Raw genomic sequence first — 26,503 nt, 5'->3', positions numbered from 1 at the left:
AAGCCATGACCAAGTGACCCCTGGTCTGAGGTGACCCCTTGACTTTGACTCCCCTTCTCCCGAGGTCAGAGGACTCTAAAGCCCATCAAGTCACTCCTGAACAAACCCTGCTCATTATCACACCTCCAACACAGGGAGCAGCCTGCAAACATGTTACAAGTGGAATTATCTCCAGCACAGTAAGCTGAACTCATTAGTTATTTATTGCCTGAGCACGTATGTGGACAATTAACACATGATTTGAGGTTTTCTAGGCATGAGGCTGCTCTGATAGACGCCCCTAGTCCTGATTAAATCTCTGCCTCGGATCTCACAGCAGGGTATCATCTGAGAGAACTCCAGGCTCTGCCAAGACCAGGTTGCTCTCTCACAGCCTGGAACCATCACAAATGTTTGTCTGGTTATCTGAGGAGGATTTTTTCCCCTTTTTTTTCCCCGAATCTTTGACTAAATGTTGCCTTGCAACCAAAACACCTGCAAGAACATGGACATGACTGCAGGGGAACAAAATGGGTATTACACAACGCATTAAAATAGCATTATGAACGGAGACATGCACAAGCTTCGGAAAGGAAGATGAATACATCTGCATGCTAGAAAACTGAATTCAGTGCATGAAGTGTATTCGGACTGCTCTACCCTCCACGCCATGGAAAAAAAACAGGAGCTGTTGTAACACACCCACCCTATGAGCTCAGCCTCCTACATCTCAGTGCTTCACCCGAAGGAGTCCCAGACCAAGGAGAAGCCGCTGTCGGCCATCACTGTGCCAGCACCGCTTCCCAGGGAGGGAAGAGCCTCCAGGTCTCCCCTCAGCGATGGCGGCTTACCTCCGAGAAGCCGCCCAGCTCAGCAGAAGCCTCATCACCACTGCCCCTTCCGAGGTGCGTGTGCGGGACTCTGCCTCCAGCCCCCCATAGAGACCCAGTTCCCTTTGGGGTGGCATTACCTTCCCGCCATTTGCCCTCTGTTCCAGAAGCTTCCGCAGCGGGGCCGTGCCTCCGCCCTCTGAGGCGGCAGCGCTGTGGTGCCACGGCCTGGTGTCCCTCACAGCGACACGGGCACCGGGCGGCTGCACCTCCATCAGGTAATTGTAGAACAGTTTGGGTTGGAGGGGACCTTAAAGTTCATCCAGCTCCAACCCCTGCCACGGGCAGGGACACCTTCCACTGAGCAGCTTGCTCCAAGCCCCTGTGTCCAACCTGGCCTTGAACACTGCCAGGGATGGGGCAGCCACAGCCTCTCTGGGCACCCTGTGCCAGCGCCTCAGCACCCTCACAGGGAAAAGCTTCTGCCTTAGATCTGATGTTAATCTCTCCTCTGTCAGTTTAAAGCCATTCCCCCGGGGCAGCACACGGGTGGAGCGGCTGCACAGCACCCTGCTGCCCGCACAGACGGCTCCTCCATCATGAGGAGAAAGCCCTTAGGTTTCTGAGTGCTTGTGGTCCGCGGGATGGGATTCAGTCCCCCCTTACCCTTAAGGTACACCGGTTTCTCAGCCTCGCCGCCGCTCGAGGGCAGGCAGATGGCAGCAGCGGGGTTTAACGAGGTATTGAATTTGCAGATGGCGGCAGCGGTGGGTTGCTGGTTCCTGCCTGCGGCGCCCAGATTCAGCCGCTCGTTGTAAACGAGATCGTCACATTTAATGTGTTGCGCTTGGCAAGGTCACGGCTCCCTGGAGCCTGCAAGCTGTATTGTCATCCCCTCCATCCCTTGATTCACTAAATGCCTCTTAGCTGAGTGGCCTCTGGCAACAAATTAAAACCAATGGGATAAAGTGGACCATAATCTCTGATTTGCAGAGCGGGCAATTCTGCACAGGCATTTATTTAAGAGTTTTCTGCTCCCATAAAATATCCGGGTCCTTACTGATTCTCTCTCCATGCTGCTTGTTTTTCTTACTGTTGGTTCTTTGCCTAAAGATATAGTGTCCCAGGGGCCACCTGAGACCCCCCATTTCTGTGGCTCACCACGTGCTGATCCCGCAGACTCTCCCTGAGTGCCAGGACCAGCATGATGAGCACTTGGGATAGGGGGCATTAGGCTCCTGGGGAGATTTAATTCAGAACCCCCTCAGGTTTTTTTGGACACGTCCAGAAGTTGTAGTGGAAAGTAGCTTCATTATTTATCTGAAAACTGCTAGGTCTCACATACGTGACTTTCTTTTTCCTGCTGCATTGGAGTGGTTCAGCTGGCAGGCATCTTCGCAGCACATCTTTGCAGCACAGCTGTTCTCACCTTCCCTGCATCCCGGTCTTGCTCATAGATGGGCTAAAGAGACTACCTTGGGTACCACCAAGAGACAGAGGGACTTAAGGCAATTACCATTACCTAGATCCTTTGGTGGATATGGATTTGATAAAGGCATGCTTGACACAGCCTGACTTCTGGGGTCCAGTCCAACACCTCCATGTCACCCCAAACTCCCATCACAAAATATTACCTCTCAGCATCTTAATAAATACACTTTTCTTTCCTTGGACTGATCCCTTATTACCTTTCAGGGGCTAGCTTGCAGAGGACAGGTTCATTTGCTAATACATGAATCATTATTGCTTTGAGCCTTTGAGCTAGCATTTTTATGAGTACGTTTCAAAATGTATTTGATTGCTGTTAGAAATCATTCTGGCTCACGCTTGACAAGCAGGCCAACCTAAGCCAATGTGCTCTGCCTGGCACCGTGGAAGGATGTTGGGAGAATTTAATTACTAACTGCAAGTTACTGTGCATATGCTGAATTTTAAATGTACTATTTCTTTTTTTTTCTTGCCTCATAGATAAAAATACTCAATTGTTTAGCTTATTAAGATTTCTATCTAACAGTTCTGATAAAATTGTTTCAGATTGTACACCCTATGGAGAACGGCATGCTGCCTTTTCCCACCCTTGAGCTGCTGCAGACTATAAATGCCATCGAAGCCAAAGTGAGTCCTCTTTGCCCTTTGTAAGCCTGGGCTGCACATTAAGAGATTAGCATTACTTCATGTAAGGAATGTTTTAGAAAAACATTTGGTCTATGTGATAAGATACAACAAACATCACTAGAACAGAACTTCATAGTTCTGGCGGCAAGAGATTCACCCTTGGGGAAGGGACGAAGGGAGCATAGAAGTATAGACTGTAAAAGAACATATAGGTAAAATCTACTCTTCTCTTTTCTCTACTAGTATGGCGATGCTCTTCTACTGTTTGGCTTCTCTACACTTTGATGACATGAAAGCTCCATTATATATGTCACACTAATTTATACCCAGTAAATCAGAACCCTATATTGAATCTGATTTCATCAGCACATTAACAAGAAGAGGAGGAGGATGATTTTTCAGCATGTCTCTTATTATAACATACAGTACAGCATAAAGCCCATGGAAAATAAAACCCTTGCATGTTTCTACTTGCACCCAATGTTTGTTACAACAAATTAACTAAAATGCTTCGAGTCCCGCTATGTGTATATTACCGTGAGCATTTTCCCCTGTGGAATATATAGTATGTATCACACTCCCCACTGTCTACCAGCTCACTTTCATCTCCTGGAAAGCTCAGCAGTGCAGTCTGGTTGCCCTTGTTAGGAACCTGGCGCCATAACTTTTATTAGAACCCAAATGCCAGACCCACAAAGCAGCAGCATACCAGCTAGGCCAAGCTTTGGGTGCAGTAGAAACAGGAAAAATATGAAGAGAAAGTAGGAGAATTTGAGAAAGTATGTTTCTCCAGGTAGTAAAATAATATATAGCTTTACAGTTCAGCTCCTTTCCCTTGTCTTTCCATAAAACGAAAATCCTGGTGCATAAAGCCTCCTTCAGGACAAACTTTTTCCACACTCCTGCCTTAGATACATCTTCTTACCTGTAAGAGCTGCATGCTTACAGAGATGGAAAAAAATCATTAAATAGACCTGGAAACCTCCCTTGTTTTGGTGGATTTATATCTCTCCTTTGTGTAAATTCCAGTGCTAACCTGCTTTCTTTGTGAAGTTTTTATCTTGAGGAATTCAGACCGGAGGGCTGAATATAAAGAGTGTTACTTGAATTTACTGTAGAACAGAGAAACTGCTGTGGATGGTGAAAAGCAAGACTGAAAATCTGGAGTAGTGATGCCAGAAATAGAATCATAAAAACTAATTTAGTATCAGCCTCCAAAGAAGCATCTGCTGACTTCCACCTCAAGATAAAACTGAAGCTGCTCCTGAAAAACCCACTCTCCCTAAATGTCAGTGCTCTTTAGAGGAGGATTTGATAACATGCAGTTTGAAGAAAATACCACTGAAGTAGAAATGACCTGAAATGAATTTACTGTGCAATTGTGGAGTAGCTGTTCTGGAGGCCAGCAAGTTTTCATTATGCTTAATTGTGAGACTGGGAGGCACTTTCTCACCCACCGTGTTGCTTTCAGTTACATCTTATTTCCCCATAGCTTACCCATGTCTGCTCAGCATTAAATCCCACAAGTCCACTGAAGATCATGAGCCACTCTTCCCTGCATGTATGAATAAAGGAGGAAGTATGTCTGTGATGGCTTCATGATACCCCTGTTTTGTTACAGACCTCAGTGGTGAATGGCTTGAGATGTTGAACTCAAATTTTGGAGAGAAAGCTGGAAAGGAAGAGGAAAAAGAAGAGAGCCCTTTGCTCTTGCCACCTCTTTTCCCTCCAGACAGAGCCATGAGTGATGAGCAGCTTGACATTCTCCTTAGTTAAGTAAGTGTTTAAAATGGACTAGGATAAATTCAGTCTTTATCCTGCCTGTACTCAGTTCTCCCTGTTTGTGAGGTAGAAGATGCCTTACAAAGTTACTGCAGGAGCAGGTTCATTAGTGTTTGTGACACATGCAGCTATATAACAGTGAGTCACATTGGTACTAGGAAATTCTGTGGGTACTGTGATACGTTTCCGATTACTTTAGTGTCTCTGTATTTTAATTCTCACTATGAAATGCTTCAAGGAACTGGAGTATACATTTTAAAACAAAAATTACAAGCAACAGTTTATTTCTTACGCTTGCCACTTCAACAGTTCTTTGATTCTCATGTCTACAAAACCAGAACAAATACTAAAATCTGTATTTTATCTTTTTCCTCAGTGCTGTGATTTGCAAAGTTTGATACCTTCTGGTCCTTGGGAGTGCATTAGACCTCCACATTTTCATGAAGTCCTCAGGCCTGGCACAAATTAACTAATTAGGGGCTTTGTTTTTCTAGTCAGCCAGCATTTTTCTGCTTGTCTGGGATGAATCCTCTGCTGGTGTGCAAAAGAACAATTCTGTGAGACATGAAACTGTGCACTTACCTCAGACTAAATTTTTGGTCACATTTATCAATGCATTTTAAAAAGAAAAGAAAGAAAAAAATCCACCCGAAAAGTCTGTTGGTTTGCCTTGTGCTCAGGCATAGAAGTTAAGAAAGTACTTCAAAAAACTTAGAATTGGAAGGTTTTCAATAGGTTTAATAGTTACAGAGTCCCCTTCTTCTAAATCCAGTGATGTATAGAACAGCCTTGTGTCATTCTGACCTGATGGATAGCAAAAAGGGTCTTTCTCTAACTGTTTCAGAGTTAAGAAAGGAGCTTTGGCTCCAGCATCAAAACATAAAGCAGGCTCCTAAGAGATGAAAAGTGTCCTGACTTTTTTCTGATAAGGCTGAACACAACACAAATCCCTCACTGCCCCTCAGGAGCCTACTGAAGCTTTGAACTTCATTTCTGTTCAGGAAAAGGCGGCACAATGCAGTATCCTTGGCCTCACTTTTATGATAGCTTGAGACTGGGAGGGAAACATATGGTTTGAGCATGCTAGGATATATTCCAAGTACTTAAACAAAAGCTCCAATAGAATAATTCAAAATGTATCTTTCCAAAAGAATACCTGTACCACTGTAATGGGCCTATGCTCAAGAGTGACTTAAAATGACCTATACCATGGAAAAAGAGAAAACCTGGATCCAAAGTTATTTAGGTTCAGATTCACAAGAATATTTAACTTCTTACTGAGCTGGACCTCAGCTGATCTGCTCGACTTGCATTTGCATATTTGATGTAGATTCTCTTCTTGTAAATCTCAGCCTTTTGGTCAGCAAGATGAGTGTTTGTCCAGCCTAGACAACCCCTTGCAGATAGTGGCTGGCCAGATCAGAACCTCATTTACGCAGAATCATCCTGAACAGGCCAAACATCTTTCTAATTGCTTTTTAGTACAAAACCATTACCCTTGCAATGAAAATAGCAGTTTCTTCAGTTTAAACAAATAATTTTGCTGTTTAATTTCCTCCTTCTTGCTGATAGGTGGCACCATTTTCTGCACAGAATGCCAGCCAACACTAGAAGTACATGGAAAATTTCAATAGGTTTTGGCAAACGTGTCGCTGCTAACACACCACAGCAGAAACCAGTGTGTGCTTTGGAGCTCTGTCAACAGATTAGACAGATTTCACTGTAATAAACTGCAAAAGCAGAAAAATCTTTCCTGAATCCTGATTAAAATCTCTTTAGTAAAGCTCAGTTATTCACATGAAGAACCCAGGGCCATTACTAATTAGAAGGCTCCTTGTTCCAATGCAGGTCATCTGTGTTAGTAACACACCTGAAAATAAGTTCTACATTAATTACATTAGGGTAGTAAGATAACAGAAGAACATGAGAACAGCCTAGAAGGAAAGTTGGATAATATGGTAAAGCAGTAAAGGTGAGCTTATGATAAGCAGAACACAGTCCAGAAAAATATTGTGCTAAACTTGCATGAAAAGGGCTGTTTTGTTTCCTGGTGCTTAGGACTGTAGGTGGTTTTAGGCACTGAAATAAGTTCTTGGGTTTGTTCACAGGTTAGGAGCATTCTATAAATTCTAGCATAAAGGGGGCTGTTGGTTTGCTTTTACCTCTCAACATTACAGACAGAAAAACAGACCTTAATCCTTATTTTCTTGTTTTAAATTCCAAACTAACCAGTCAGGATACAAAGGCAAGCCTGACTAATACAGGCACTCAGCTACATTACAGTAACAACAGATAGCCAAAATAAAATGATCAAGCAGTGCATAGGCTGACAAATCATTATCACTGCTACATCATGCTCAGGCACATATTCATGATTCACAGTTGATTAATGAAGATTTATTGATCAAAGGAGAGGGGTGGCTACGTTCATGATACACATTATTTAGTGAAAACATCTGAGACTTAAGGGAACTTCTGCAGTACAGATGTTGGATGCAGAACTGCTGACAAAATATTTATATGAACCTAATTTTGGTAGATACTATTCACAGAACATTCATTCTAGCAAGCATATGGTACCTTTAAAGGTGACATCTGTCCTTCCAAGAAATGCTGGCTTGATTTTAATAGGACATTAATTCCAAAGAAAACTGCGGCTGGCAACAGAGCAGCGTTTTTACAGAGAATCCTTAGTGTGGATTTAAAAGAAATGCCTCACCCTAAAAAGACCCTGGAGATAGAGCTAAATTTGCCAAGGCTGTGTTAGGCTGTTCCTTCTGAGGCTGGCTGCACTGTCACCCACCTGAAGACTACAGCCGACCCACCCTACTTCTTCTGCTTAAATCAGGGAGTCAGTCAAACAGCTACTCTTCCACTTGTGTAGTCACTGCCCTTGTAGAAGGCAGGAAGGAGAAAGCTTGCACACTCAGGTCTCACCCAGTTTGTTCCACTGAACCACAGGTGCGCAAGAGAGTCAGGAACATGAAAGCGTGTCCCAGTCCAGTCATGCAACTGTAGTACATGGGTGGGGCCCTATGGTCTCTTCCTAGCAGAAGGGGCAGGGCAAGGAGATACTTCTAGTAGAATGAAAGAAGGTGTCACATACTTTCTCAGATGCTCTGTGCTCTTTGATCGCAACCTACAAACTTTGTGCCTATATACTAACAGGAGAGAAACAGTCTGGTTGAGATCCAAAGTCAATGTCAAAACCAGTAATGTGTGTTTTATGCTGCTGAGCAGTTCAGGAACCCAATCAGTTCTCACTGTGCCATCTCCCAATCCAATACATGACACGGAGCTTCTGCTTGTGCTTTTAGGAAGTTGTTTGCTAGCAGTACAAAAACCCCCATGACAATCACTTCCGAAATACGTTTTAAAAGAGGGTGACAGAGGTCAAAATGAGAAGGGTGTTAAAAAAAGAGTTGGCAGCAGTTATTTACAGTTTCTCACCATAAAAGAATTACAGGGCATCCTATGGAGTGAAAAGCAGAGACTGTGACTTGCAGCAACAGTGCTATTTATTACAACAGGATGTTGTGACATCCAGAAGTATAAGTGGATTAGATACATACAGGCCCACAGTAGTTATTAAGTCTAATGGTTGGATTGCTGTGTATAGCCTCTAGCTTGGGAAGTCCTTACCTTTTGAAACTAGGGAGAGATGTATGGTGAAAGGATCATTCTAGATTTCCCGTGTCTCCTATTTCATTCTTTTAACCATCAGTTATTGACTGTTTTCAGTGATGAGGTGTCGGTCTGTGTGGAGTTCTGGTAGAAGTATGACAGTATAGGAGGGAGTTCATAAGCACTTCATATCCCCTTTCTATTGCCTTTGGGAAGAGAAAAGTGCCTTTGGAAGCAGAAAAGAAAATCAAGTCAATAGCAATATCATCAGTGGCAACAGACCAGCTCTGTAGCTGGTAAAAATTACTGTAGTGCCCACCATTTCCTTGGCTGCAGCAGGGCAATGTCATTTCATATCACCTGCGAGTCCAGCCTCTCTGCTGATACAGTTCAGGTCACAGGCTGTGGGATATCCTTCAGTCCTTCGTATTAACTAGACAATTTGGGAAGTGTACACTGGTCTGTTTCTTTGGTTCTGCTCTTTAGAACAGTAACAATACATCAATGACAGATCAGTTGTGCTCTTACACATTTGAGTTGCTAAAACATAGCTCCAATGCAAAGCTTCTAGGAAGAGAATGCTTTCATTGGCAGCTTCTCAGCTGTGGTTCCATGGTGTATTTTTCCATTCTGGGAATGGTGGTTCCAAGGTCAGAATTTTTTTATTGGGATTGTTTTAATCTATGTTTGAATGTTTCTTATGAAGTACTTACTAGTCCTGGTGGGACCATACAAGAACAGAGCTTGTACTGCTGTGTGGATTGCTACCTGCAAGCATTACACAAGTACATCCTTGTGCTGGGATAGCAAGACAAGCCTCCCCTCAGGTCTAACAGCCACAATGCGGTTGTAGTGTGTACTGTCACCAGTCTGGCTTTGGATGTGTGTGCTCAGGGGCCAAGTCTCTAATGAGTGTGTGGTGATGCATCTCCTCTGACGTGCACAGAGCTCCTGCGCTTTAGAACAGCTTGCAATCTGCTGCAGTGTGCTGTGCTCATCTCAAAAATGTGATGACTACCTTTCAGAACAGATTAAGTGCAATTTAAAATGCATGTGTACTTTGTTTTTCTACTTTTCCTTTGTGTGACAATTTTGAACCTTAATACAAGGTGTTCAAATGTACTATGATAAAAAATGCAGCTCATGTCAGCAGTAAAATGCATAGTAATTTATTATCTTTTCAAGTGTAAATACAAACCAGTTTGATGATGTGCCACATAATGAAAAATTCTTTGCAGTCACAACTTGCAATCTAGTTGCTGCAGTATTGTTTTAAATTAAACTTTTTACAAAGAGTTTGAAAACCACACAATCCTTGTTGATGGCCAATAGAAAACTGTAACGCTGTGCCAAGTAATAAGTGCTTCTACAATGCCTTTGAGGAATGCTCTTTATTCAGACATTCTCTTCCTCAAAATCAAGTTGCCAGATGCTGCTTCACCAGCGTATTTATGAGTAAGTATTCTTGGCCAAAGATAACATTGCTTTTGCTTAGGGCAACCCACGAACTCAGTACCTTTAGTTACCTATCATTAATGCTTTTGTAATACAAGTCAGTGCATTTTGTGAAACCATTCTAAAATCCATTACAATGTACTGAAGACATCACTGTTTATCATATTTTTCTCATACCGCTGATGTCTGGGGCATTGGGAGGACACAGCTAATGCCTTCATACGCATAAGCATCCCAGGGCTTTAGAGGGACAAGGTATTTTGAACAGTTACCAGAATAAACCAGGATGATTGGAAAGAGTGAACCTGAAGCTAATTCATTACATTTTTAGAAAATGTAAATATTGATGCATTTTGTGCCAAATTCACTGAGAACTACTAACTACATAATTTCAGTATTTGCTCCTTGAGCTCCCTCAGTTCACTAGGCAAGCAGAGTCCATCTCCAGCAGAATGCACTCAGTGCATTAGCTTTTCAAGAATATCCTGGTTACCCCACAGAAAGATGTAAATGCATGATGCACACACTTCAGTAGATCTAATGTATTTTATATGCATTCAGTAGTTAACAGCTCTCACCTTAACTCCACTAACGCTACATATACACACACAAAACAAATTGTATCTGCAAAATGTGATTAAGAGGTACCGGCTACAGTGGCCTCTTGAACAGGTATTTCTGGTGAAGCAATAAAAAAAAATGTGTTAAGTTGGGGATTCTTTCCAGAGAGAACATAATAGTAAGTTTACTTTGATGCCACCCAGATCTAGAGACATGAGAAGATCTGGTTTCTATCTAGAACCAGAAGTTGGTTCTTCTGTTTGCAATACCATCTTTTATCTCTGGTGTGATTTCACGATCAGCTTTGATTAGTAGTAAGCAGCAGGAAGTCACAATAGCAGTAGTCAAAAATGTCGTATCATTGCTAGAAACATTTTCAGTTAAGCAGATTCTGACAGTTGTTCTTCCTCCCAAAGCCTTTCATGAAAAAAAAACCCCCACCAAAAACCCACAAAGGTATTTGTGTCCTAACTGAACAGCAAGACTCCTGAACTCCAGCTTCTATTAAAGTTCTTCTTACAACCCAACACATTTGGTCCCGAAACAAGCCATAATGTGCTTTAGTATGGCTGTTAATGAAGCATTTCAAATGAATACTGGATACTCAAGGAATTACATGCTGTGTAATTGATCTAAAGAACAGATTAGGACTGGTGCTATTTCATTAAATCTTATTAGCTCTGGCTTAAGTACTTAAAATTGCAGCTGTCCTGTGTCAGCTAGATTACACCCCTTGTCACACGGCAAGTGAGGTTTTCATCTATTAGACCATGGGTTTTAAAATGGAGTAGGCTGATGAAAAGAAATACAAACAAAGGACTGCAAAGGTCTGATCTTCAGACACATCAAGCCCCATATTATTTATTTAAATGAAATAAGATCCATACTTTCAGAACATGTATGAAGACCTGTTGCTTGTTTCCATATTTTGTCTTAGATCTCTTCTGTGGCACCTGAAGAGTTCTCAAGCCTCATGGATGAGCACAATACAGATCTTTACATGGCATCATGGAATCAGCCAGGCTGGACAAGACCTTCAACATCATCAAATAATCACAGAGTACTGCATCAGGTCCTTCAACAAGACCTTTTTTAGCTTTTTTTCTCTTAGCTGCTTCCCATGGGAGGTTATCATGCTTCAGGGACCAGTGAGCCAGTAAAGCTAGAGGACAATTTTGGCGGAGTAACAAGTGGCTTTAATAAAGCCAGGAATAAATTCAGATTGGAAAACAGTTTATGGCTATCAAAGCAGAAAGGGCTTCCCCCTCCCACCCCCAAATGACTCAAACTAATTTTTAGGGTTCTTTACATAATTAGAAAAGTATTATTTTTACTGGTTTGCCAGTAAAACTATACTATCTAGTATCCTATCTAGTTCACCAGCAGCATATTAGACTTGGTATTCTTTCTCACCTTCTATTATTCCCTCCTAGGACCTAGTATTTTAACTCCACAATCTCCTAAATCAAATAAAATAGCAACTGAAGATTTTTAGCTGAATTTTCTCTCCAAGACATACATTAAATACTTATCATAATATCTGGACTCCTGCACTGTGGGAAACAAGACTGTTAATTTGAAAACATTAAGCAGGACTTCATATTATAGTTAAGGGGTGAAATACTGACAAAAACCCCATAGGCTTTGGTTAAAAGAGATAATACTCAAGGCTTCTTTTATTATTATTCCTTTTATGAGAGAATATTTAAGACCCTCTCACATGCAGAGTCACCATGTTTACACCACAGCTAAAGCAGTGGTTCACACAGATAAAGACTAAAGTAAAAATAATCCAACAGATGTGGTTTTTTAAATTTAAGAAATTATTTCAGTAAATCTTTAAAAAATGACAATCAGAAAATACCAACTCCACATTTAAGAGTTATTTGAATTCTTGTATATTATTCTGTAAGTCTCAGAGCCATTTATCTATCAGGAAACCCTGCTTTCCTTCTTATATGGACAGTCTGGTTCTCACTAGCCCTCTTCAGCCTGTGGCCTCTGCACTTCAGGCTTTGCCAGGACTGACCACTTTGTCAGACAGTGTGGCCACATTCAAATGCTTTGCACTGGGCACTGAAAGCAGTAGCAAAATTTGCAGTAGCAACATTCCAAGAAAAACAATTCACATTTGTCATTGTGGTATCATAGTGAAGGCTTACCACACTTGCCTGAAATCTTTACCAGCAAACACACATCTATCTGGTCTTCTCAGCTTCAAATCCCCTAAACCCACAAATGCAACATTTCTTTGAGGATAGTAAATTTAAAACCTGGTATTCCTCCAAATATTCAGCCTGCCTTTTTCATTTACCCAGGATTTGAAAGCTCGCTGCCCCACTGTGGAGGATCAAGTGTATATTGGCAATTCAAGACAAGAAAAAAAAGGGGGGAGGCACGTGGCATATTTGCTTCTGGTCAGTACAATAACTTCATACTCTGTTACGCATTTAGTAGTCACACTGATAGATAATTATTTTCAGCTTTCAGCCATCTTCATATAAAATAGTTACCATTTACTCACTGGAAAGACTACAAATGATGTGAATGACCAGCGATGTTACTCCCCAGAAAGCTCAAACTGGTCTTTCCCTTCTTTTGCCTGCTCATCTCTCTCACCAGAATGTTTCAAGGCATAGAACTCCACCAGACTAAACAAAAACAGAATACAGCTTTCATACAGTTTTAAAAGGGAGGAACTATCTGGAGAGAAGATGAAAAGTCTCTTAGCAATAGAACTCCTGTACAAAGCGTTCAACACCTGATCCAGTGATGGTACCTATCCTTCTAAATGGTCTAATGGGAGGTTAAATACAGGGCAACTGTTCCCAATGTGTACTTAGCCTGAAGCTTCCCACCTGTTGACGATCGACAGCAAGGCTTGAATACTGAGCATGTCCATGATTTTTTACTGTATTGCTTGATTTATTAAAGATGCTACCTCTCCCTCCAGGTCTCACTACACCATTCAAGAGGTCATGTTCAACTAACCATAAACACAGAATTTAAAGCATTTTTATATTTAGAATTTCACCCAGAATGATTCTTTTGTATATATTCATGCATAACCTGATCATGTGACTATTTAAAGATTAGCCGTGAGCCATAAATAAACTCATGGAGAATTGGCTTTGTATCACATCTTACACGCTCCATTTCAAAAATAAACTTGGGGCAAAATAGTGATATGGTTTCTAGATACCAACCCAGAGTTGACAAGAACTGATGGATTCTGCATGTTAAAAGTAAGTATTTTATTATCTATCATGCCCTTGAAAAATTGGCTTTGTTTTCATTCTGTTTTGTTCAGCATGCCTTGAAATAGAAATGGCAGAAGTTGTTCAGGAAACAGATCACCAAGATTCACAGTACCACAGTATCTGCAATTACCCGTTTCCCTGGCTCAGTAAAACAAAACTTCTTTAAAAAATTACTATAAAATATTAAACAGTGAAGTTAACAGATACCATTTCTCTCTCTCTTTCAGTATGACTGAATCTTCTCTAAATGAAAAGCTGTCTGCCATGGACCTGCATCCAAAGCCTGCTGACGTTGACAGTGGTCAGCAACTCTGACAGCCTTCAGGGTAAGCCCTTGTCATTGCTCTGGCTACCTGTGCACAGATACTGCATGAACCACTGTACACATCATTAAATTCAGGTTCACAAAGATGCTGTCAATGAGTCAACTACACTAAAATATTTGTATTTCAGAGTAACAGTATTTATATATGCTCCTAGTTCTTGCTCTAATTTGCCCTCTTATCACTAGGTTTTTATTTGTTTTTCAAATACTTGAAAGACTTTGTTGGTTTGTTCAGAAAATCAGACAGTGCTCACAAAGCATATTTGCTCACATTTGACATTTTCACAGTATGGGTAACGAAACGGAGGATTCAAGTTGTTACATTCTACAGATGGCACCTAAGTCTGTCACCTTCTGGAAAGAAGTCATGAGTATCCAGCTTCCAAGGCAACTTCTGGAACAACACAACAGTGTACCTGCATCCACAGCACTGCGGGTGGGACCTTACACTTATGTACTTGGGGACTGTGGGCCAAACTGAGGCCTCTAGAAACTCATCCCTCTACTATGACATTTACTGCCTCAGTTAAATATGCAAGGGCTATATTGTGATGCCTTTACAGCCAAGAGATGTGAAATGTGGCAGTATAATGGAGCATGTGGCTATTTTACCTATTCAACATTTACCTGTGTCTAACTAGAAGAGGTCTCTAAAATGCTGCTTTTTAGCAGCTTGAAGGTTGAGAACCACCTGTAAACATTTGCAGAACAGTCTCTTTCTAGAAACAGAGACTCCTAAACAATCAACCTTGAAATTTATCATATATTATATTTCCAGTGTTATTTACAGATCTTGTTGAGTACAATGAACCAGACATGCTGAAAAGGTAGGATTTGACCAGTCCCCTTTTATACGAAGTACAATAAAAAAGGCACGTGATTATTCACCATAGGAGTTGTGCACCAGTCAATAACTTAAAGCTAAAAAGCTACCCATCAGAGAACTCTCTTTATGAGGCAGTATTGGGATCTCTCAACTCATCACAGAAACATCTGCCTGCCAATTTCTCCAGGAGAGCTTAGGGAACCCACTTTTCTGCTGTGTTCTGATCTTCACAAGATTTCCAAATCAACAGAAAACTCTTGTTAAGCTTCCCAGGTCATCTACCAGAGCAAGGAAGAGTCAAATAGGGCATGTATGCATCTGCTTTTCTTTGTCTTCTTTCTTTTTCACTTTGAATGCCCAGCTGTGGAGGACTTGAGAGCCAAGTCAAGTCCAGTTCAGACTAGTCTGCTTTAAGACAAATACCTTGCAAGATATGGCACACTGAGCAACGGACAACGGCAAGAGAGGCAACTTCTGAGCCCCAGCAGTCAGTGTCGGCCGTGTTTTATCCAGTTTCTAATCATCCATTTTTGCCCCGAGCACCTTTGTACAACTAATCTGAGCCCAAAATTTGCATCCTTTGACACTTCCACTTCTAGGCAACGGCCAGTGTCTCTGCTGATGATTGGACCGTTCTGAGAAAAAAGAAGAAGGAAAGATGGATTAGAAAAGGTGAAAAGATGAGAAGAAAAATAGTGCTACATCTGTAAATCCCCAGAAAACACTATAAAATGCCTGTGAAGTTCTGTATACAAAGTGAGAAAAGTCCCTAGGACGAACTAGAAATTCCTAGGAGAAGTCAGATAATCTAAAGAAACTGCCAACACAGATGCTTGATAATTCCAGATTTGGGAATGCCTAGAAAATTCCACAGAAAGCACTAGGAAATCTCGAAAAAGCACTAGAGAATCCCTACAGACCCCAAGATACAGGAAATCCCAGAAACTGTAAGAATGCCTTTGAAAGTTCTGAAACTTAGTTTAAAGCCTTATGTCTAAAAATTCCTGGAAAAAAAAGGTTAGAAAAATCCTATAAAAGTTCTAGAAGTAAAAATACCTGGGGACACAAAAAATTTTACACATATGTTCTTTACACTACAAACATTGAGAATATTCCAAGACAGGATAACTAAAATTTCCTAGTAATAATACAAGAAACTTCCTGGATAGCACATGACCTATAGAAAAGATATTTGACTATTTCTAGAAGGCATATGGGGGAGTTCCTCTAAAGGCCTCTTTGTTTTCCATTAGATACTTTCTAGAGCAGCATTCCTCTCCAGCTTATTTCTGCAACCTGTCCCTGAACTCTTCTTTACCTGTGTGAAATCCCAGAACCTCTGTGCTGGCCTCAGGACATCTTCACACTTCTTCAGTGTTGGTGTCCTCCCCTTTCCGTCATCAACAAGGCATTTTGAGTCAGGCAGGAAGGCTGTGGAGCCCAGTGGCCCCAGCTGCAGGACACCCTCGGAGCTGTAGCGGACAAGCTAGGGAAGAAAGGAAAGGAAGGGAAGTCTTTAACTGCAGCCCAGGGGACCCCAGTGAGGGGCACAAAGTCAGCCTGCAGCTGACTCCTCTGCCAGGTTCTGCCCCAAGCACTGGTGAGGAGGAGTCCTTTGTCCTGCTGTGTGTTGGGACTTTCCTAGTCTGGCATACCGTGTTCAAGGGCAAAGCCTGGGAAACCTGTTTTACCAAGACAGGTCTCTTGAAGGGCACAATATTCCCTTGTTTCACACCTCTGTTCCCCAACCCCTATTTCACTGCAAAAGGGCACTCAAGAAAGTGAAGTAATCAGTATGTAAATCATACCCACTCAGCAGGAGTTGGTTTAACAAGACACAATGTCAATTTGTCAGTGCACTTTGTTCTTAAGAGCTCTGTTAGGAGCTATTGATAGCAACAAGTCTAATTAGTTCTTGTAAATAAAAAAATCCAACCATGCAACCAGGATTCAAAAATATAAGAGGAAAAAAAGAAATCATGAGGAAAACAGCAGCAAATTTGCTAACATGTGCTTCAGGCCCACATCATAAAGAATCTCACTCTCGTATTTCAGTTTTGTTTGAGGATTAAATATTGTGCAGTTTAGTGAGGTTGTAAATGCTGCTGGCTGTACTTAGAAGCTTCAGGTGAGGGCCATTTATTTTAGAGGGGTTTCTTTAATAAACTTAGGCAAGCACAATCAGTGTTAATTTTTACAGATGTCTATATTGTTTTTTAACCTTTCTTTTGTTTTAAGTGATGATTTCACTTGCCTCAAGTCCTTCACAGTAAAATGGTGCTCAAGGAAAACAAAAATCCATATCTAGAAGGTAACATAATGGTCTCTTACAATCTCTGTGTGAGAGAGAAAAGAAATCTGCCTCTTCCAGATCTGAAGTTTGTTTCAACCTGTATTCTAATAAAGCCTCAAAACCTTACAGGTGGTTTTAGGATGCTCATTTAGAGGGGAAAGGTTCACTCTGTGTCACACTGCACTGAAATAACTATGATAGCAATGGATTCCTCATTTACAAGTTGCAAGAATTTATAAGTAATCCCCTTAATTACTATTACTTCTTATGTAGCTAAGGGAGAGCCTACTGAGGGAGACGCCAAAGCACATTAAAATGAAAATGCACCATGTTAATTTGGCAGCAGGCCAGTATGTCAAATCAGACACACCTACTTCTCACTTCTTTTCTGTTTAAATGAGGAATCATTACATCAGCATATTTTGCCCTCCTTACCCTAGAAGTAGTCAAGTGCAGCACCCAGGTGCCAAAGACTGCAAAATGAAGTCAGGTACATGGCTTGTATGCTGTGAAGCTGGATACTGCAGGGTTAAGATCTGAGCCACTGAAGAAATGCAGTTATCACCCAGGAAAATTCACTGCCTGTCTGGTCTTACTGCTGTTATATGGCTGAAATTACTTAACAAAAAAGGGAAGGAAGGTCAGAAGTGCTGCCATTTATTGGATGTGACTGTCCAGTGCATGAGATATCATTAAGAGTCAATCAAACCCCCTCAAATTGGAGTCTAGCTTTCTACTACCATCCTTATTAACCTCAGAGGAATCATGTTGCGAATAATCGTATCTTGCTAGTAAAAGAGCATAGTCTGCTTACTCCCAGACCAGATGCCCTCTGACAGAGTATGTGCTCATTTTCCCACCTGCCACCTCTGTTTGGAGCAACCATGTGAAGTGCAGGGTTAGAAGAGAGCCTACATCAGAGAAAGCAAAGTGATAACCACATGAAGATGCTCCTTGGTGTGAGCATTATCATTCTTGAGGCATTGTCTGTACACACTAAATCAACACACATTTTTACTTATGGAGTACAGGGGACATAAGTAGAAAAAGCTCAAGCAAGTATTTCACACTTCTCATATCTAATGAGTACTCAGCAGAGTTCACATGAACGGAGCAGCTGAAACTTCAACTGACCAGGTATGCTTTCATCTTGCAGTCTTTATTATATCTCTGCAGGTCCCAAAATACCTTCTAGCAACCTGGTTGGCTTTGCCTTATCCAGATAATCAGCACCACTGTTCATAACAGGTTGCCTGCTCCATAGTGTAGGATCAATTTTCCCTGTGGTTTTAGATGAGCAGTATTTTCTGTACTGATATTAAAATGGTATAAATAGTCTTGTCTTTAGAATCTCAGTGGCTAGAATTGCATGTGCTCTGCAGCACAGTAGCCATGTACAGCCATTGTTGATCAGAAGCCTGTCAAAGCAGAAAGTACCATCTCTGCATTTGCCTTAGCAGTGGAAGATACACCAACTCTATTACAAACTTTCTTCAATATTGGAAGTGGCAGTTGTGTGACAGAACTGAGACAGTTTTACACATCAAATGAGGACGAACCTTCACTCAGATTTTCTCTTATCTGAGAAGAGCTGAAGGATCCACATAAAAGACACTGAAGCTAAGTGCTCTATTAAATACTCCAAGATCTAATCCTGATGCTATCTGCTGTACCCATGATAACATAAGATAGTTCTCCCTTCAACATTCAGAAATCTGAGCAGAAAGGAAAAGATGTCAAAGGTTGTTTATCAAAGCCACCATATCTGTTTCAGAAATAGCGATGCTGCCTGTGGCAGGTGATCCTCCAGGAGCAACGTGATAAGTAAATGGCAGCTTTTAACTGAAGGATTTGACTTTACAAAATCCATTCCTGCTAATTTCCAGTCAAGTCAAAAAAAAAAAGCAAAAAATAACAGCAGGTAATAGTAGGAAACAGTTACACGTGTGGGTTTGGTAGCTTTCTGCACTAAATTTAACTCTTCTCTCACATTCTTGTTCTCCAAGCAAAAGGAAATCTTTACTGTTTGGCCCTGCAGGTGAAGATAAGCTGTAAGCTGACACAGAAACTGAAACAGTGAGCTACACAAGCATCAGAAATACCTTAAGTCTCTAGAATACTTGTGATCTGTCTTGTGGTGACAAGTTACCAAACTTCCAGGTTTGTTACAGAATCTCACCTACCGCTTCCTGCAAGTTAAAATTCCTTTTCATCCACCCCACTCTAAGCAATCAGACCAACTCCCTAGTGTGCCACTATGGAAAACCATAGCTCTACCAAGCAAAATGTTAAATGCCTGGCCTCAAGCAACAGTTTAAGTAAAGCCTTTCATCTCCTCTTACTCCCATCTGTTTGTGTAGCTGCGAGCTCCAGGAATAATCATGTCGAGAGCTCCCTTCTTTCTTCTTGATCTCAATGCAGAGGGAGTTCTGCTTTCACTGCTGCAGTGCCTGGTCTTTCTCTTGGTGTGAAAGGGAAGAGAGGAGGGCGGAGAAGGAGGCTGTTCACCAGGGCCCTTCTATCCCAAGATGCCATTTTATTAAGTTGTCCTCTTCTTTCACATACCGTATAATCAGCTCCACATCACAGCATTTGAGACAGACTCCGAGACAGTGAATATTTCCACTGAGGCTGTGTAAGTGTCCTCAGATGGTTCAAAACCTGCATGTCCTATAACCATTCTAATAAGCTTCTAAAACACCACATTCCACTTTTTGGGGGGTAGTGTCTGTCACCCCTCTCTTAAAATGTCTTTTACAACAAAAGGGTATTATGTAATGCTATGGAACCATGAGCTTTACAGGTGATCACACAAGAGAGGCCACATGCAGAGGCAAGACAGTCAAGACCACCAGTATGTTCCCCGTTTTCTGAATTTTTTCTAGCCCTAGACTGTTTCTCCCAGCAGTATTTGCAAACAGTTTCTCCTGAAAGGGATTAGACTCAAACTTCAGATCCACATATAAAAGGACACTATATTTCTGCGAAACGAGTTTTGAAATCAACTTAGACTGATGTCTGGATATTCTTAGTTGTTAGCTTATCCTGACTTAGCTCAAGTCAAATGAATCAAGCTAAATTGATGTAAACTCATACTAAATGCATTCCAGCGCATCCATAAAAGAGCCTGTCCCAGTTTGAATAAAGACATTTAAAAGCTGGTGTCATTGAAAAGATGTGATTTATCATGGTAAGATCTGATCTTGAGAATACACACAGGGAAAGGCATTTTGTTCATGGAGCAGTAACAGTGGGGTGGCTTTATTTTTCACTGGCAGTGCAGGACACCACCATTCAGAGGTGTGCAATATGCAAGGGAAATAGAAGAGCAAGAAGTAGAAGAAGGGCAAGAAGTACAAGAAAAGAGCATTTTATCACAGATGAACAGTATTCTTACTCCTAATTCAGCTTTCTTTTTCAGTAGAACCATGTGTATGCTAAAATCACTAAAACTGCTTGTCAGAATTGAAGAATATGAAAACCAAGAAAGGCTGTAGCTGAAAAATGAGAGACTTTCACACTGGTAGGATGCATTAAGCACCAGTGATAACCTACCTGGTGTAAACGAGTTCCATGTTTATATTTGTATATATGCAGCAGGCATGTACAACTAACCCACATCTCAACTCATTGGGGTAATTCATGCCCTGTGCTTGACATGAAAAATGTCAGAAACTGAAGGCTAAACATAACAGGCAATTATGCTCACCCAGGCTGATGAGAAGAGGGGCTTTAAAAATGTTTGTTTAATATATTAAAACGCTTGCTGTCAACACCTTTCATGCTATGTGCTTGAATATCCTTGATGAGGGTTTGTGCAGCTGTGGTTCTCATACTGAATTAATTTTGTGAATTGTGGTGTGGGATGATAGAAGTTTTCCAGCTATGTAATCATTAATTAACTTGGCTGCCTCTGAGTGGCTCCAACCCATGCTTGTCTGTGAAATACTCTGATAGAACATCACCTCTGCCTTCTGCTTGGTATCTGAGGGATAACTTTTGTTTTTTCCTGTTTCTTTAAAGGGAAATGGAAAGTGCTGCAGGATGATTTGGTAGATTAACTTTCTACCTTTCCGCATACTTTCATAATTCTCACACACATGGGATACTTTGGATTTTAAGGGTTTGGGAAGAGTGACTTCCTCTTGTTATGTGTTTGTGCAGTGCAAGTAACAAAAGAGCTCTAGCTTGTGGCTGTAACAGTCTAAAACTAGCTTTTCAGGCTTGTTCAGAACATTCACATATACAGGATACTGAAGACCCACAGCAGAAGAGAGCCAGAAGAGATTGAATTGGTCACGACCCAACTTCATCTTCTGGAGGAATAAATAATTTGTGTATTGTTATTTGCATCTGAGAAGAGCTGCCCAGTGTCTAGTCTAGGGCCCATAAGTCAAAAGGCATCCTTTACTAGGCACCAGATTTACATCTTACTAAAAGGAAAATTACATGTTCCTTAATGGAAAAAATTGGTCAGAGCTGGAGGCTGAGAGGTGAACTGCTTCATGCCCCCAGATTTACAAGAGTTAAGTCAGGAGAAGCTAGGCACATTGTACTTCTTTTCCAATAAATTCACAGTAACTTACACCCTCATGTATTTTCTTCTGGAAGCCAAAACATATTGTATAAAACAAGGGTTGTAGAGGCAAACAAGTAGGTTAGGGACTTAAATTGCAAAATAAATTGTGGTCAGGACCAGTTATTTTATTACTCTTCCAACGTTAGCATGATGATGGGACATCAGATGTTGCAAAGGGACTTTCTGGAAGGACTTGAATTTGCAGCTTTCTGGTCAGAATTAGCATAGAGCAAGAGACTGAACTCTGAGTGCCTTAACACCTCTAACGAGAGTCTTCTTGAGAGGCTCATTTACATCTAATTAAGCAACACTATTTTGTTACCTTACTGAAAGGCTGTTCCTTCTGCTTCTACTAGGAAAGCGTCAGTCAAATGTTTCATAAGAATCCTGCCAAGGGTGGACGTTTTGTCAGTAGGAATTACTGGCCCTTCTCTCTAATCAGGTGTGACTCCCTCACCAGCTTGCAATTAAGCACTATGGGCAATATTTGTATTTTGTGACTCTTGTTATTCCTCCAAGGTGACGGATGAGCCAGGAATCAAATCAATGTATGTATGACTGAACTCCAGATAGTTGTTAAGTCTGTGATAAGGTCAGAGTTTATTTACACATGAGAATGTTCATTAACGTGGTTTTGATTCAGACAGTACTTCAAAAGAAACTAGAATTACATTTCAGAGGAAGCTCAAGTCCTGGATTTAAATAATACCCAACTTGTATTTAAAACACAAGTAACACCACTGTGAGTGTGGGAAGAAGAAATACAATTTTAGACTCTTCAGACACCTCTGAGAAAATAATAATACACACAGGGACCAGTGAAAAAGAATTCTACGCTAGAAAAGCATTAACTTAAAAGATGTTCCTAATTCCCTTTGAAGTTGATGTTAAATGCGTGCTTAACATTTTCCTACTTGAGGAATCACATCAGCAGCTTGCTAAATCATTTCTGCATAGGAACCAATAGGACCAATGAACAGTTAATTTAAAGAGGTACTATTCCTAGAACAAGTCATAACAAGAAGAGCTGCTCACTCAAACTGTCTAAATTCATAGATCTGTGGTGGATCTCTCTGTTACTAAAACAAATTATAATGATTCTTCTGTTTTCCTAACTAGCATCTTCAATGTATAGATTCACATGCTGAACAGCCTTGGAAAGGGCACCCAGAAAAACTGGAGTAAAGCCAGTTATTTTCCTTTGCATCTCAGGAATATGCTGCCAACCTCAAATCAAATAAACCAAATTACTTTTTGTTTCTTCTGAAAATTCTTTAAGTTTTTTTTTACTAATGATGGGATTTTAACCATTTACCTGAGAAGACATTCCATGACATGGGTAAAGGATTGCTTTGTCATCCTCTTCAGCTCCCTGATCTAAGCAGTAGCCACTAGCTTTGCTGTTACGCACCTGTAACCAGATCAGAAAGAAAACAGTTGTAGTAGAAATTAATCTGTATAATGCAAGTCCAATACAGCTAAATCTGAGCTGCACTACAGCTACTGAAACAATGTAAAACTGTTTTTCTCTTATTGAGAATGCTTATTCTCGAGGTATGACAGGATGCCAGTAGTGACTTTGCTCCAGGAGAGACACAATTTGGACAACCTGCTGTAGCACCATTCTGTTTGTGCCTAGTGCTCATATACAAACAAAAAACCCCATATGAAAACATTCTACTGGAATTGAGAATAAAGTATACGGCTATGTACAGAAGTGACATAAAGCACATCACTGTGAAAGGATACAGCAATAACTTCTTAAACAAGAAGTTATTTAGATATTTTGAAACAGTCAACAGATGACTTTCGTTTAGACTGTGAAGTATTTGTCTGGCTGCCCCCATAATACAGGAATAGCTGCTGCATGAAGTGATGGAAAAAACAGTAAGTAATTCTTGATATTACAGTATAGAAGCATAACAGGGGATCTGATCGGATAAGGGGGTTCAACAGTTAAATCTGAGAAGGTTTATTTTATGACTCAGGTACTATAAAGGCTAAAGAGGATGAAGACAGCTTTATGGCATGGCTTTAAAAAAATGTGAATTTAGTCACTAGAGAATACATTTTTTTACTACTGTTTCAATCTGTTTCACATCTACTCAATACATTTATTTTCCTTTAAACTCACTAAAATCCAGACATATTTTTCCTCCAAGAAAATAAGCAGAAGAGAAAGTATTTAATAACAACTTGATGTCATTTAGAATGAAGCCTCTAGTTTTTTCATTGCAGGCATGCAAGACTGAAAGGGAACTATGCCAGTTTATACTAGCTAAATAGCTTGTGTGTTCTATTTTATTACAAGTTTTAGTGAATTAGATGCTTGCATCACTAAACTTCCTGTTTGACTCAAGAACCTTCTATGTGACCACTTAACAGAAACAAACTTCTTTTTAGAGACCAGCCTGCTAACCGTCTGGTATAATTGACACAACATTGGCAGAACTGCCAATGTTCCTCACAGTTAACAGCTGTCTTAGAGCTGACAGTTACTAATAGCTCCTGTTGAATGTACTAAATGTCTTTCCTCAGTTACTGCCAGGGATACTTATATTAGGATGCAAAGTGATATTATGCAATAAAACTTACACTTCATATCAGTAGCTGAAGCGCCTGACTTACATGAAGTCAATCAAATGGAACAGAAAGGAAGAATGTCCATTTAGTTGTCTTGTGTGAAAATATATTGCCTTCGGATTTAATTGTAGTTCAAGTAGACAATTAAAAGAGAATTGTAAAAACATTAAGCAGCAGGAGAGCTCCTAGAACTTCACCCCAGTTCACAGTCGTGACAGCAGTCCTTACATCACAGGCACATGATAGATTCAAAGAATTACAGAAGGGATATCTGACTTTGCTGCATACGGGGGTCAAGCGTATGCAGGAACTCAGATTGGCTCACATCAGAGGAAGAAATGTTTCAGAGAGCTGAGGTCAACTGAAACACCTACACATTTTTAACATGTTTAGATCCAGCATTTCAGTAAGGTTAAATAACCTATCCACTCATCTGCCTCTGAGTAGGTGTTCCAGGGTCTGACTCAGTACTGGTACCCAAGTGACAATGAAAATACAGATTCTGAGCACAAAGCAGAAAAACTGTTTTTCCTCTGACTTTTTCAGGATGAGATAAAGACCTGCCAAATGGTAGCCTCACCTCATAATCTGAGCAAGCCTATGTTGCTTTTTATGCTGAACAATGAGGAATGCAAAAATGATTAATAAAGTAATCCTTCAGGTAGTTTGGTAAAACCCAAACAAAGGGTAATTCTTTACCTAAAAATAATTCAGCAAACTCAACTGTTCTCATTAACTGTAATTATTATAGCTGTCTTGACTGCCGATATTTTCTTGAGGATGTCTATGGCATCCTATTTGGGAAACAATTACCCCAAATTTATGTTCTCATCTGCTCCATCTTAAAGCAAAAACCAAGGAGGTTGTGTATCATCATTACACAATCATACCCCAGCAAGAGGGACAGAGCTTCTCAAAGCCACACTTCTTAGTGGTGATTAAACACAGGAGAGGGCATTTCTTTTCCTACTACTGTGCTGACTTGAAATTGCTCTGTACATCCTGATACCCACCACTAAGATGAAAGGACTGCTCTAATGCAGCCATGATGTATTTTTCAAAGACATACAGTACCTCTCCATAAGTGACTGTATTATTATAAACCCTCATTTCAGGATAGACGTTCTCTAAGTACCACTTAAAACTCCGGCACTGCAGTCGCTGTCGTAGAGCTATTCTTTCAGAAATGTCTCCAAAGTCAACTCCAGGGTTCTACAAAGAGAGAAAGAATAAAGAAATCTCGCTGCATTGACTATACAGGTGTTTTCTCTACTGAAACTGAATTGGAGTTCATTTTGTATACCAAGCTGTATTTCCTTCTCTCTTTCGTAAGTAGCAGCTTATCAAACAGCTACTGTTGAGAACAGACAATAAATAATAACGAAAGTCAGTGAAAAAAAGATAACAAGCAAAAACCAAGCATAAATCAAAATAATAAGAATACAATAAGAATGCTGTTACAGCGATTCCAAGTTTTTGCAATCAAACTGAACTCTTTTGCTTTTAGATTCATTAGGAATTTAGGCAGTAATTCTGACCTAAGATATGGCAGTGTGATCATGGTTTACTCTAGTAACAGCCTTGGGTATTCACTAATGTAAATGAGATCAGAACAGACCTGTTAAAACTTCAAAGCAGAGCTGCTCAAAAAGTCATTAAGCTCCATTAAACATTTGCATAGACCAGCATTCAGCTTTTACTGGAAATGGAGCTCATTTGCAGACCTAAGCCATAAAATGCACAAAACCTTCTTTGTAATTCTGCTTCAGAATCTAATTCTTGTTTGAATTCAAATCCCATGAAAAACACAGGCTGGGAGAGTCAAATCAGTATGATCAAATCCAGCCATTTAGGAAATGCCAGGTCCTGAGGTAGCGTCTGTTGATTTAAACTGTTACAAATCATCACAGTCCAACATTAAGACAGCAAGAATTACCTCATCTAAAAATCTTTTCCGACACTATATGAATCAAATGGACTGATCCCAGGGACTTGTGCATGGATCTGTTTGAGGTACATTTCCTCCAGAATGATTCCTGTACAGTTTACAAATTGTGTCTAATGCAGGGTTACAAGACAGCAGCAAATCTTAGCTCAGGGTTTATTAGAATCCCCAACAGATGCTTCATTTTCAGGAGAGAATACAAGTGTAATACTGAACAGGTTTTTCTATTTGCCACATAAAGAGTTTGCTGTGCTCACTGCTATTTGCTGATGCATACTTTGTCATGAGCTCTCTACGCAGCATCCATTCAAATGAATGTTAATTTACGTACAACTTCAGGCTACGT

The 26,503-nt window shown here is 40.6% G+C and overlaps 1 protein-coding gene and 2 long non-coding RNA genes across 8 annotated transcripts in view; 2 read left to right on the top strand and 1 right to left on the bottom strand.

The window, feature by feature from the left end:
- Positions 1–1,033: 1,033 nt before the first annotated feature.
- LOC130602213 (uncharacterized) lies at positions 1,034–5,671 on the top strand. Its single transcript, XR_008972848.1, has 4 exons — positions 1,034–1,087; positions 2,844–2,924; positions 4,546–4,695; positions 5,551–5,671. It is a non-coding gene; the product is annotated as an uncharacterized LOC130602213 (long non-coding RNA).
- Positions 5,672–12,195: 6,524 nt separating this feature from the next.
- LOC130602209 (uncharacterized) lies at positions 12,196–14,335 on the top strand. Its single transcript, XR_008972845.1, has 3 exons — positions 12,196–12,763; positions 13,834–13,932; positions 14,220–14,335. It is a non-coding gene; the product is annotated as an uncharacterized LOC130602209 (long non-coding RNA).
- The window catches only part of GALNT9 (polypeptide N-acetylgalactosaminyltransferase 9), a 225,748-nt gene continuing 212,830 nt past the window's right edge, over positions 13,586–26,503 (bottom strand). For all 6 annotated transcript variants that reach the window (XM_057414838.1, XM_057414840.1, XM_057414839.1 and 3 more), the window contains 4 exons: positions 25,287–25,424; positions 22,945–23,040; positions 16,076–16,243; positions 13,586–15,392 (listed from right to left, as the gene is read on the bottom strand). In XM_057414838.1, coding sequence (XP_057270821.1) covers positions 15,246–15,392; positions 16,076–16,243; positions 22,945–23,040; positions 25,287–25,424 — 549 coding nt within the window. In that variant the 3' untranslated portion in view covers positions 13,586–15,245. The remainder of the gene's footprint in view (positions 15,393–16,075; positions 16,244–22,944; positions 23,041–25,286; positions 25,425–26,503) is intronic.

Source organism: Pezoporus wallicus, unplaced genomic scaffold (genome assembly GCF_028554395.1).
Source record: "Pezoporus wallicus isolate ANWC-B61680 ecotype Strahan unplaced genomic scaffold, APGP_CSIRO_Pwel_v1 contig_8047, whole genome shotgun sequence".
In the NCBI taxonomy this organism is placed as follows: domain Eukaryota; kingdom Metazoa; phylum Chordata; class Aves; order Psittaciformes; family Psittacidae; genus Pezoporus; species Pezoporus wallicus.
This window is presented reverse-complemented; position numbering and strand designations above follow the sequence as displayed.